The 12,170-nt window shown below is 42.3% G+C and overlaps 1 protein-coding gene across 1 annotated transcript in view; it reads right to left on the reverse strand.

The window, feature by feature from the left end:
* gli2a (GLI family zinc finger 2a) overlaps nucleotides 1–12,170 on the reverse strand; it is a 65,115-nt gene that overhangs the window by 23,498 nt on the left and 29,447 nt on the right. Inside the window, 1 exon segment of the mRNA XM_034693153.1 lies at nucleotides 1,922–2,127. Within this exon segment, the coding sequence (XP_034549044.1) occupies nucleotides 1,922–2,127 (206 nt within the window).

Consider the following 12,170-nt stretch of genomic DNA (forward strand, 5'->3'; position numbering starts at 1 on the left):
TTACCATCCTACTCCGGAGTCTGCTCACCAGAGTTATTGTGATTCATCCTTTGTGGACTATTAATGTCTGCAGAAATCTCCAAACCAATCCATGCAACAGTTTATGAGATTTTTATTTCTGACCAAGGGGTTGCACAATGCAAAAACAATTAAAGTACAGATGCAGCTGCTTTCCTGCAAGTAGTCCGACACAAGGCCGCCAATGAGGGGGAGGGGGGGAGGCTTTCTGGGGCTGTGCACGATCAACTGACAGACATCGAAATTGTGGTGGAATCTAATTAATAAGTTAGCATTGAACTGAGCATCATGATAATGTATTGAGTTTAAAAACAACCTTTAACACATGCCTGGCACACAGGTATCCCTTTCAGGGGTTGACATTTGCTCCATTGTTGCACAGACTTTATTTATGCTCTGCAGAGCGTTGTTTATTTGGTGCCATACTTCCCTGAAACTTTATCAGCGAAAGCATCTCTACAGTGTTGCTTATGCTGAAAGGTGGGAAGACATTACATTCTGTCCGAGTACAGGCTGAGTGCAGGCCTGGGGCTCCTCCCCTCTGCAGCCTGTAGTTTGACTGAGGGGATGCAGATAGGTCTGACATTGTGTGAACTCGTGAATCGGGTCTGTGAGTCTGGGCTAATTTCCGTGGTTCTCCTGCCCAGACATATGTACAAGTGTGCAGGAGAGTTGTACTGCAGCAACAGAGCATATACCCGCAAATCACCAGCATGCACTTACATGCAAAAACACTGTAACGTGTCTGATGACAGGCCTGCTTCAGTACCTTATATAAGGGAACATATGAAGTGCAACAGTAATTATCACCGCTGGTAAAATAATCAGCTGTGTAAACTGAAGTGTGTGTGCAGTGAGCTGCAGCCGAGCAGCCAGAGTTAGTTTATAGTGAGCAGGAAACATAAATTCTAAACCTGCTCAGCTCCAATCTCACATCCTTCATGCTAACTGGTGAGAGCAGCTGCAAAATATTCCACATCACAGTTTCTCCATCATATCGTTTACTTTACGGCGTAAAGTAAACGATATGATGTGCGTAAAGTTTACGCACATCATTAGCAGGCTAGGTCTGAGAGTTTCCATCTTACAAATGCCTGATGGTGATCATAACCTAAACTAACAGGTATGAGAGTGTTTATGGATGAACATATGTGCCTGCTTTATTTTTTAGTGTGACACACATTACGCTTAAATATCAGCGCAAGTTAGTCACAGCAGTTCGAAAGTATTTGCATGGCTTTCTCACATTTTAACAAGTGATTGCTGTCAGTAATGTCCTTGTGTCAGTGTGGGTGACATGCATGCATGCATGCATTTTTGCAATTAATAGCAAAACAACATTTTCAGATCAGTGTTGAAAGAATAATTAAGATTTCCTATTAACTTTGAGAGGCCATAAAACATGATCAAAACTTGAACGAACTCCCAAAAACATTAAATAGGACACTGTATGTGGCTAGTTTGAAGATTGAGGTTCATGCTCTCAGAACATGGACCCTCTCTGAAATTAACACGACAGCACCACAGAAACAAATCCAGAGTCCGTTATCTACTGCATGTTTAGGTCAATTATCCAGATACTGTGCTCTAACTTATCCTGACATTGGGTTAAATCCATACGTCTTAATACTTCTAAGAGTTACTGTGTATCACATTTTTAGCAGGTTTACATAAATTTAGGGATGACTGTAGAGACCTCCCCTTGTCCTTTCACTTAAATTAAGTTGACCAAACATGGGCCTCTTGGCTGAAGAAGCTTTCTCTAAACAGGGACTATAAACTATACAGATTTTTAAAGTTTCTTTCAGTGTTATTGCGGAAGTTTAGTGAGATCCAGCAGCTCAATGTTTTATTTTGCTGTGGTGAAGATGTAAGATGCGTCGCTCAGATGTGTAAATCTTACCTTCTGCAGGGCTCAGCCCCCGGGCTGCTGAGATCATAGAGAGGGTGGGGCTGCTGTGGACTGAGCGGAGGTAGTGCTCCATGTGAGGGCTGACGTACGGATGTGGAGGGCTGAACGGCGATTCACCTGACCCGGGCGCTGCGTGGGGTGATAGACGGATCAGGGAGATGTCTGAGATGACCGGGCTGCCTGTGAGTCCTGGAGGTCTGTGAAGAAGGGTAAAAAACAGTGAATGAAATGAATGATATGAAGAGAAAGAGAGATATATAATGAAAGGAGAGAGGGTTATAGATAAAGACAAAGAAGACAGGAGTAGCTGGAGGAGGAAAGCCCGTCTGTGTTAATTTGATTGCCTGTATTGTGCTCTGTTATCAACCTGAGTGATCTCCTTTGGTATGTTCATAGACAAGCCTTAACATCTGTTATTCCGCTAATGTGTCTGCAGTCTCAATCCACTTACACCCTTTCCCCTCCACAGTTCAACAGCTAATACATAATAATCCTCTTTTGTGAACCTTCTCCTATTAAGCCCTGGAGCTACAGACAAGTCCAGACTGAGGGCTTTCCACTGCGAGGCTACCAGGATGAGTACGCTCTGTCTGTTTGGATGGGCGGTCTACAGGGTCCCTCACATCAGGTATTACACTTTGTATGATAAGAGAGAACAGGAGCTGTCTTGAGAGGTCTCATCTAAAGTTCTCCGTCAGCCTGGTGGTCGCATCAAGCTGAACAGTAAACTTGACATCCTCGGCAGGTGATTGGCAGCTCCTCCTGCAGAAACTCAGACATGTGGGTGTTGTAATTTTTAAAAAGCCCTGAAGGGCTGAGCTCCAGATAAAAATGTTTGCTGGCCGCTGGCAGTGGTACAAGCCTTTGAAGGGGCACTTGTCTGTATGTCGACCTTCTTCAGTTTTGATGAGTGGTGCTCGCTTCATTCGTATGATGTCAGAACACATAGTAAAAACTCAGCAATCAGAGAGACCTCAATGCTGAAGGAATGATAACTAATGTAGAAAATATAAGTGCACTTTAAGTCATAACTTTGGCCTGCTTGAATGGACAGGTTGCTTGAAACAGACATTTAAAAAGTGGAAGCCAATGAGGAATTACCTTGATCCTGCATTCTTTTTATTGGCAAAAAGGTGTCTGGTTTCATGGAAGTACAAATGAAAACATTTTACACAGATTCCTTAACTTAGTAACTTAGTAACTTAGGGTTGAAGTCTTCTACAATACAATAGGATGTTTACATTTTGATTTATGGTTCCTTTCAGAGAGTAAAATAGACGATAAATGCTTCAGTTCGTGGCTGTCCTATGACGGACAATTTGGTTTTAATGTGACAGCTTCTGTATTTTTTCTGAGTACATTTTTCATTAGCCAAATCAGCATCCATAACGGCAACATTATTAGCAGAATTAATGGACACACTACTAACCAAGTTAGCATCAACCACGGTTAGCTGATAACTAAGCATTTGCTAACCTCTTGCTTCTCAATAGCTCTGACCTCACCGTCTGAGTATAGTTCAAAAAATCAAGATGGCTACAGAAAAAGTGCAAAACTGAAGACTTCAAAATGGTTATCCACTAATCAATGGGTGGTGTAATGGCTAGCTAAAACTAGTGTTCATGATAATACCTCAGTTAGCATGGACACCAAATGCAATACATCTTTAAGACATTCCCGTGTCACTGTCCTCTCTTTCTCCTGGTTTCCTGCTCTATAAACTGTTGTATCCTTTCAGAATAAAGGCGTAAAACCCCCAAATCATGACCAAAAAACATCAGACGAAATAAGGAAGATGAAAGTTATAAAGGTTGAAAGGAAACTATAAAGGCAGATGAGCCCTCCATTCATCAGAAATGTCCAGACTACTGACTCACAGTGATACTGTCAGCGAGGTAAGGGAGGGTCTCACTCAGTAGGTCTGAGTAACAGTGACTCAAACCTTCAGCATGTTAGACCCTTTTCAAAAAGGATTTCAGGTTTGAGGTCACTTCTCCGCTGGTTTATCATCTCTGTCTAGATTGTTTCATTCTTTGGTCATTTTGTGTTCGTATTTAGATCAGATCGAGCGGCTGTGGCTCAGCGGTAGAGTCGGTCGTCTCTCAATCTGAAAGGTTGGTGGCTCAATCCCAGTTCCTGCTCTCATTTACTAAAGAGTCTTTGAGAAAGACATTGAATGTATTGAGTGTGTGAATGTGTATAAATGTGGTTGGTTAATAGAGACGGCCTCCTATTATAGTCCTACTAAGTCCATTTACCAAAGATGATGAGCTACTTGAAAACCCGAACCAGTCGCATGACCAGAACGACTGTCCTGCTGTAAGTACGACCTCAGCGTCATTTTATACAAACAGCGTATCAAAAACAAAACAGAGCAGCCGACTTTTTAAGAGCTCGGTATCAAACATCCAAGCGGCCCTGTGGCCTCGGTGAACGCACAAGTGTTTATATGTGTGGTTTTGATACTTGGCAGCACAAACTGCATGCTGAGTAAACAACATGTGTGTGTGTGTGTGTGTGTGTGTGTGAGAGAGACAGAGAAAGAGGGAGAGAGAGAGGAGGATGTGAGGAAAGGCGTATCTGGCCATGCTGACATCAAACAAGCTTACAACATGATTCATTCATTGTATGTATCTAAATATTTAAAGTATGATACACCCACAATTTTTCATGTTTATTAACAGTCGAGATTTATTTCTTGTTGATATTATATGTTTCAATGAAAATGATTATTTATGTTTTGACTAATCGATACATTTATCTACATCTTATCTACTCTATGACTGCATTTTTGTTATTATTTGCTCAATTCTTCATCATTGGGTTGCTGACTTTGTTTCTTTAATGCCGTTTAGTAAATGTAGCTTTACAATATAATAAAAGTTTGATAGATTGATCTCTTTGTGGAAAAACCACAAAAACACCTAACAATAAATGCTCATAAGATCAAAGTCTCATGGGATTCTTATCAAAACGAAGTTACACTGTTTGAGTTTACAAAGGGTGTCAAATGATTTGACTCAGATGAAGTGAGCGTGACTGGTGCAGGTTGTAGTTTCTAGCTGTGGCTATGAAAGCAGGGCCTGAGACCTCGCCTGCATGCTTGGCAGAGCTTCTCCCCCCCATCCTCCCCCCAGAGTTTCCCTGCTCAGTCTCTCATTCACCATCTCTGTGCAGACGCCAACCTGCAACCGGCCTGGCCCAGCCCGGCCCTGCCCAACTCAGACCGAGCCAACCAACCCAGAGGCTCGGCCCTCGCTCCATTTCCAGTAAGGGCCTACAGACTGCCGGCCTTGTCTGTGGGCCAACTTTCTGCCGTCTCTTCCCCTACAAACAGCCATAAAGAGCTCTCTGTTCTGGGCAGGAGGGGAGAAGTGAGAAGAAACAGACGCTCCATACACAAAAACACGCTCCCCTCGGCCCGCTCCACAGAGCTTGGCAGTGCTGACTCAAATTAGCGTTGTGGTGTTTTACTGATGGACTACCTGGGTAAGCTGGCGCTGCCGTGAGCTCGATTTCTTATCAGACATCATTACAGAAACCTCAACCTTATGTTCCCAGCGCTTAACTTGAGCTTTAATTCATAACTCAATGTTAAAAGTTCTCTGAATGAGAAGAATATTAGAAACACCTGCCCAGTGTGGTGCAGGACGCTGCGTCACTGATTGAATTAAAGATCACAATGGGAAGCAGATTTCTTTGAAGTTTCATGGGGGATATTTCTCAATTTCATGGCAAAAACTTGACAAATGGAGGATCATACTGTGCATGCATCACAGGAGCTTTTTGTCCTTGAAGGTCAACGTCATTTTACCAACAGGAGGGGTGAGCAAGGGAGGGTTTCAATCAGAAATCTGTCATGAATGTCACAAAATGTTCCCATTTCTTCACACTCTTAGAGAAAAGCAAATATTAAACAAACTGTGTAATTTAAGACGGACACACTGTCACTACCCAGAGAAGAGGAGGTGCTGTGAGATGACATTTGTAACCCAACAACAATAAGCTCTCAAGAGAAGCAATGTGAAATGCAGGTTGTGGGGCCACCATGAGTGGACACTTTGCCCGACTGTATCACCAGCGGCAAGATTATATGAAAGGAGGAAAACTGATGTCTTTGGCTCCATGCACCTTAATTCTGTAACTTGATTTTGAAATAGCAATAAGAGCTGCAGGTGTTACCGTAAAGTTGTAGGTAGGTGCATTTATAAAATGAAAAAAAGGGACGTTAGTAACATATCTGCAATCATTAAATTTAAACGTTCCAAAATGAGAATGATTGATTACAGCTTTGTCATTTTAATGTCAAAATAAATAAATATACAAAATACATCTACAGTGAGCTCCAGAAGAAGTCTGGCATTTAAAAAAAACAACAGTGCAGTGCACAAGTTCTTTATGCTGCATGCGAGTGTTGTTTTAAAGAATAAAGAGGCGATGGCAGCATTTGCATCACAGGGTTGTAAGCTTCTCTTAATTTGAAATATCTTGATATCATAATGCTAACTACTTCTCCTGATTACAACAAATTGGGTAATTATTATCTGGCACTAACTAGTGCAGGGTTGCAGAGGGATAAAGCATCCTGGGGGGCATGGAGGGTAACCATTGCTTACCTGGGCCCCCTAAAGCCCGCCCATAGCGCCGGGTGTGCCTCCATCCATAAAGGATAGTTATTTGTTTCTTGGCCAATAACAAACCGGCATGTCGACACACATCACTGTAGCTGCAGTAAATCACTCAAACAACTAAGAGCCTATACGAGTCCTTGATAATAAGGTGAAATTTACTGCCGTTGCCTGTCAGGAGGCTGCAAATAACAGTCCCGTCTGGCAGGTACCATTATTGAAGCCTTGTCGATCCACCCTCCTTCTGACAAGATGTTACTTGAAGTCTGTGTGTTTTCCTTCGCTCACAGCGGCTGAATGGGAAGCTCCTGGAGGCCTAAGAGCTCTCTGAATCAGTGGCTGCCATTTAAAGAAACTTCCATCATACCTGAGCAGTATGGGTGGCTGCACTGTTGGAAACAGACCACTTCCACATGGTTAGAGTCTGAATTCATTATTACTGTGAGATAAAAGAACCAAGGATGGGAACTAATGAGAAATGTGGATACATAGATGGATAGGAAGCCACTGTGAGTCAGTAGACGACATATTTTGAACGAGGTAATTGCTATTTGTCTCTGTGTTCTGTACCGTGTGATTACACGCTCTCTGTTGTTCCATTGTTAAAACTCTGCTGTGAGAAAAAGTGATTTGGACATGGTACAGCTTGTCTAGCAGATGAGTAACCCCATGAGTAAGTGCATACCAGAGTGCAAGTACATCAGATTGATGGTGGGGGCCGATTGCTGCATGATTAGTCGCGATTTAAAGAGAAAAAAGATCTCCAGGGTCTCTTCTTACATTTGCAGAACAAACAACCAATCAAATGGTGGAAATGATGAATAAAACAGAGTCAGAGACAGGTTTTCTGTTTCTCTGTATACTTCAAGAGTTGAACTTGTTAAATATCCAGGCATTTCTGTTAGTCATAAACAGTTTCAGTTTGGTTTTGGTGGTTTTCAGCTGCCATACATAGAATTGAAAATATGCTCCTAGTCCAGTCTTGATCACAGACAGTATGTAAGTGGCATTGCCTTTCTGATGACCAACAGGGGGCGACTCCACTGGTAGTGAAAAAGAAAGTCAGACTGATATCTTACCTTGCCAAATACTTTGATTTTGAGTTCATGTTCTCCACTCACAAATAATTGAAGGCTTTTGTAATACAGGGACAGAACAACCTGAAGCCAGAACTGTCAGAGCTCCCCCTAGTGACCGGCTGCAGTATAGGTCGCAAATCTGCCCTCTCTAGATGGGACCAGAAAATGAAATAGTCAAAGCAGATAATTCTTATCATGCAGATTTATGTATATGTGCTCATTCTTCTGAGAAGTGTAGTTTTATTTGAAAAGACGATTGGTTGACAGCTCAGTGGGCTCCTGCAGCGTTCCTTACCGGATTTGCATACCCATGAGTGTCCGTGTCAAATCAACACAAGGATCTCTATTACATATATAATCTCTCTACGTTCTATTGGTTAATCAAATCATGTTTGAGTTAGCAGAAGGGATGAGGCGTCAGTCCCACAGCTGCACAGACCAGATCCCTCCTGCGCCTGTCTTGGCTCCACCAGCCAACATTAGTAGCCCAACGATCGGACGGTCATCAAAGAAAGTCAGACGCACCTTGCTTACCAAAACCTCACTTCTCTAGCTTCACCCACTCTTCCAAACAAAGTCACTTCCAGCCTCAATTATGGTAGCTATAGCTGCTTCTTTTCAGTCCAACAAACAGCCTCTGATCAGAAATGGAGGCCTGTATCTTTCAAACATTTGAACATTTGTTTAGAAACATTCCTTCATTCATGCTCACTTTTGGTAGCGTTTGGTCATGTGTGTAAAGGTGCAAAAGTAGTTTGACTTTCCCTTTAAGCTTCCAGTTTTCATTGTTCAAACAAATATTAACAACCAAGTAAGACTTCAGGAGAGTTTAAAAGTGTTGAAAATCCAACATGCATAATTCACCTTAAGTCTATTCACCTTGCTTTCTCATGTTTAAAGTGAAACAGTTAAAGCACTCGTGCCTTTGCAGCAATAAGTTGGTCAGTTGCACATTTGCACTGCCTTGAGAATAACAAATCAATTTCCTCTTGATTACGAATTCAAAGTTTCGTCTTTCTGCAGGTGAAATTCTTATTTTCAGAGCTCAACATTACTCCCTGTGTACCATGTTTTCAAGGTGAAGTGTTAAAGCCACGCTCAAACTTCAAGTTCCCTCTCCGCCTGCCTCCCTGCCCTCCTGTCTGACCAACAAGTCAGAATTTGCCTCTACTGCATTTTCCCTACTGGCTCAGGGTGGGATGAATTATGATGTGACACACTCCTCTCTGTACTTCTGGGCAGCCAAGGCGATCAAGATAAATCACCACGCTGCCCCACATGGGACATGCTCAGATCCTGCCTTGGTTGTTTTTGGGGCCCCGATCAGGATGCGGAGGATTTGGACACAACTTGATACTGTACTCCCTGAGAAGCGAGGACTGTGTACAAAGGAGGGGCCCGATGGAGCTGTGTCAGACGATGGGATAATACACTTAAATGAGACAGGATTATACAGAGGGTAATTATCCATTATTCGGCTCCCGAGCTGTCACATACCATTTAGTCTTTTTTGAGTGCAGGAAAATTTTGTTGAGACCGTGTGATAAACCGTGACAATTTGAGGCTATTGATTTGCAACTCCGCCGTTCTTTGATGGATGGGTCCCTTGTCTCTTCAGCAGCACATTCCTGTCTGTAACTCAGGGGAGCATCCAAATTCAGACTTCAGCCGTGACGATGAGCCGAGCTGGAGCCAACATAAGATAACAACATGTCAGTCAAAACCACTGACAACCAGTCGTCAGACTTTAAAATCGGCCCCCTTTTACCTCCTGCCCTATTCCTCCCATTTTCACCAAACCAAAACAATGAAGGCATAAAACAACATCAGTCCAAATGGCTGATGGGTAAACTGTATTTAATCAACACATTCCACTCTGTGGGGCTGTGGGCCTTGAACAGGCAGATTGCCTGGCGAGCTGGACCACATCTGTTTGTGCACAGGGGCGGTGTACACCACAGCTCTGCCACACAAAAACCTTGGGCATATTTCAGCTTTTCAGTGCTGCAATTTGCCCCCCGACTGCTTCACAAAAAGCATAAATACAGGCTGTGGAATGAGCGGGGGATCTGTTTTTCTCATCCGTTGCGTTGTCGTTGAGGTTCTGGGAACGGAAGGCTGGATTTCGGATGCTAATTACCCGGTCAAACATGCTGGCACAAGTGGAAGGCTTTGCTGGGTTGTGGGTTTGAGAAGAAGAAGAAGATGCCCGACTCCACAACATGCAGCAAACAGTGCATAAGTGCTGCCTCCAAACCCCAGTTCTACTGTAATCCCACAGAGGCTCATCATAATGTCTCCAAGAGACAGTTTGAATATGACATGTTTCTTCTCTCTGGAATGTTAAGTTCGTGAAAGGCAGATAAACCACAGCCGGAAGATTGCTACTTTCAAATCACAAACAAGCATTCAGAAAAGTGCTGAAAGAAAGTATGTGCAACCAAGCTGCATGTAGTGACTCTGCAACCATGGGTAGACTGTACAAATACGATTCACATAATCCAATTCATGTCAACCCCCTGTGTGTGCTCCAGATTTTTTAAAAGATGAGGGTTGCATGGTCTTTAGAGAATCCAACATGCAGCTTTCTGCAACAGATCGGGTCCAAGGCAGGTTAAGGATTAAAGAGTCAAGGTTATTTAGATGTATGTTTTTAACACAGGGTTACATGATGAAGAATAAGTTGTAGTCTCTGATTTATTAAACATGACAATTTTGGCAATAGACAACAAACCAAACAAACCCTTACATCTTAAGATTTGAAAAGCTATTACTGTTTCTATTATTTCGGCAGGGGTCTTAAAAACAACTTTATTGTAAGCTAGCTAACCAAATAATTTAGTTGCGTCAAGCAGTTTTCTGCTTTTGGGAGACATGCATGAGTTTGAAGAATACACCTCTAGTGACATCACGTGAGTCAGTACTTCTGAAGACCACATTTTTGCAAATGACAACCACAGTAGTTGTAATGTGGGAGATGTTAGCAGGCTAGAAGAAATAGGTTGTTGCAAAGACAAATATTGTATTTAATTTTAAAAAAAGACAACCTCTTTAGGTTTTTACACTGAACCAAACAAGGCAGGATTACTGCTGCTGCTGTGTGTAATTTTATACAGAAAGTTAACATTTGCTCTGCTTGAAAAGTATGATGCAGCAGCTGCAGCACACATAATACCCTGCACCATCTTTTGCTTTGTTGCTGGTTTTATCATGGAACAATGTCACCACCTTTGGCTCTGCTGCATTGATTTCAGTTTTTAAAACTATGCCAGATTGGAACAAAGCACTTTTGCCAAACAAATCAAATCTCTTTGCGTGACATATTTTTTAACAGCATGCATTTCTAACAACAAAGATAGTCAGAAAGTGTCAAGATAAAGGGTTACCCAAAGCACATAGGTTGGGTTGCATTGGCCCACTTAGTCACTAGACACTCGTCTTTGCTCTGGCACTGTCAGCTGATAAGCGAGGCAGGTAACAAAGCTATAAGTTCTGCAGGAGCTTCATTTCGACAACTTTGACATCATACCTGCAGCCCCCATTTTTTGTAAAAAACAACAAACAGTGATGAAGGGCTCTACATATGAAGTTAGCACAATCTTTCAAAGTGCTGCCACTGAGCGCCCTGCACCAACACCGGCACCCTGCTCCATTTCACCAGGACGACACAGTAATTAGGTGAGTTTGTCGCATGCAGGGGAAAAGACAGCTATATCAAGGTGTTGATGAATTAGTGGGAGCACTCTGTCAGAGTCACATCACATTAATCAAAACAAACCTGGTGCACGGCCACACTTTTTTCACCTCCTTCTCTCGCTTTTGCAGTTGATAAATAGCTCTGCCTGCGCTATGTATCACCTGATCTCTCTGAATTTAAATGTAACAGCAGAGTTCTCACAAAACCTCTATTGATCTTCCTCCGTGGTTCCCTTCCTGGTTTAGAATATTTTAGATAAGAAAAGAAGTCCTGGCAACGTTAGGACGGACAGACTTTAAAGGTACAGCCACAGAGAGAAAATAAATCAGATCCTTTGTAGGTGGGTTCAGGATACATGTTTTAAACCAAGCACATTACTGAATATCCAACCTTTATAGCCAAAACAACGATTAATCTCATCACAACTGACAATTCTTTATTAAAAAGTGCTTCTAAAAGTGTCTTTTTTAAGAGGAGTTTCTCTCAAAAGTGCTGCCAACATTAAGTGCAGCATCTTCATCTTTCACTGGACCTCGTCTTGTTTGACGACACAGTGTTTCCTGGCAGAGCTCCTTATTTGAGAGTTAGAAGATGTGATGGGACTGGAAATGTTAACAGTCTGTCATATCATGCTCATGAAGCTTGTCTATGTATCATGTTCTGTGTATCTTGTTTGGCTTTAGTGTATTCAAACTTACCCCCCTTACTGAGGAGGAATAGTAGAAAGAAAAAGATCAAAAAGAAAGACTGATCATTGAGTCACCTTTAAAAACTGATTCATTGATTTTTAGTATTTCAGACTGTTTTACATAAAAAGGATATTTGCTTCTCCACCA

Source organism: Notolabrus celidotus, chromosome 10, assembly GCF_009762535.1.
Source record: "Notolabrus celidotus isolate fNotCel1 chromosome 10, fNotCel1.pri, whole genome shotgun sequence".
Taxonomy (NCBI): domain Eukaryota; kingdom Metazoa; phylum Chordata; class Actinopteri; order Labriformes; family Labridae; genus Notolabrus; species Notolabrus celidotus.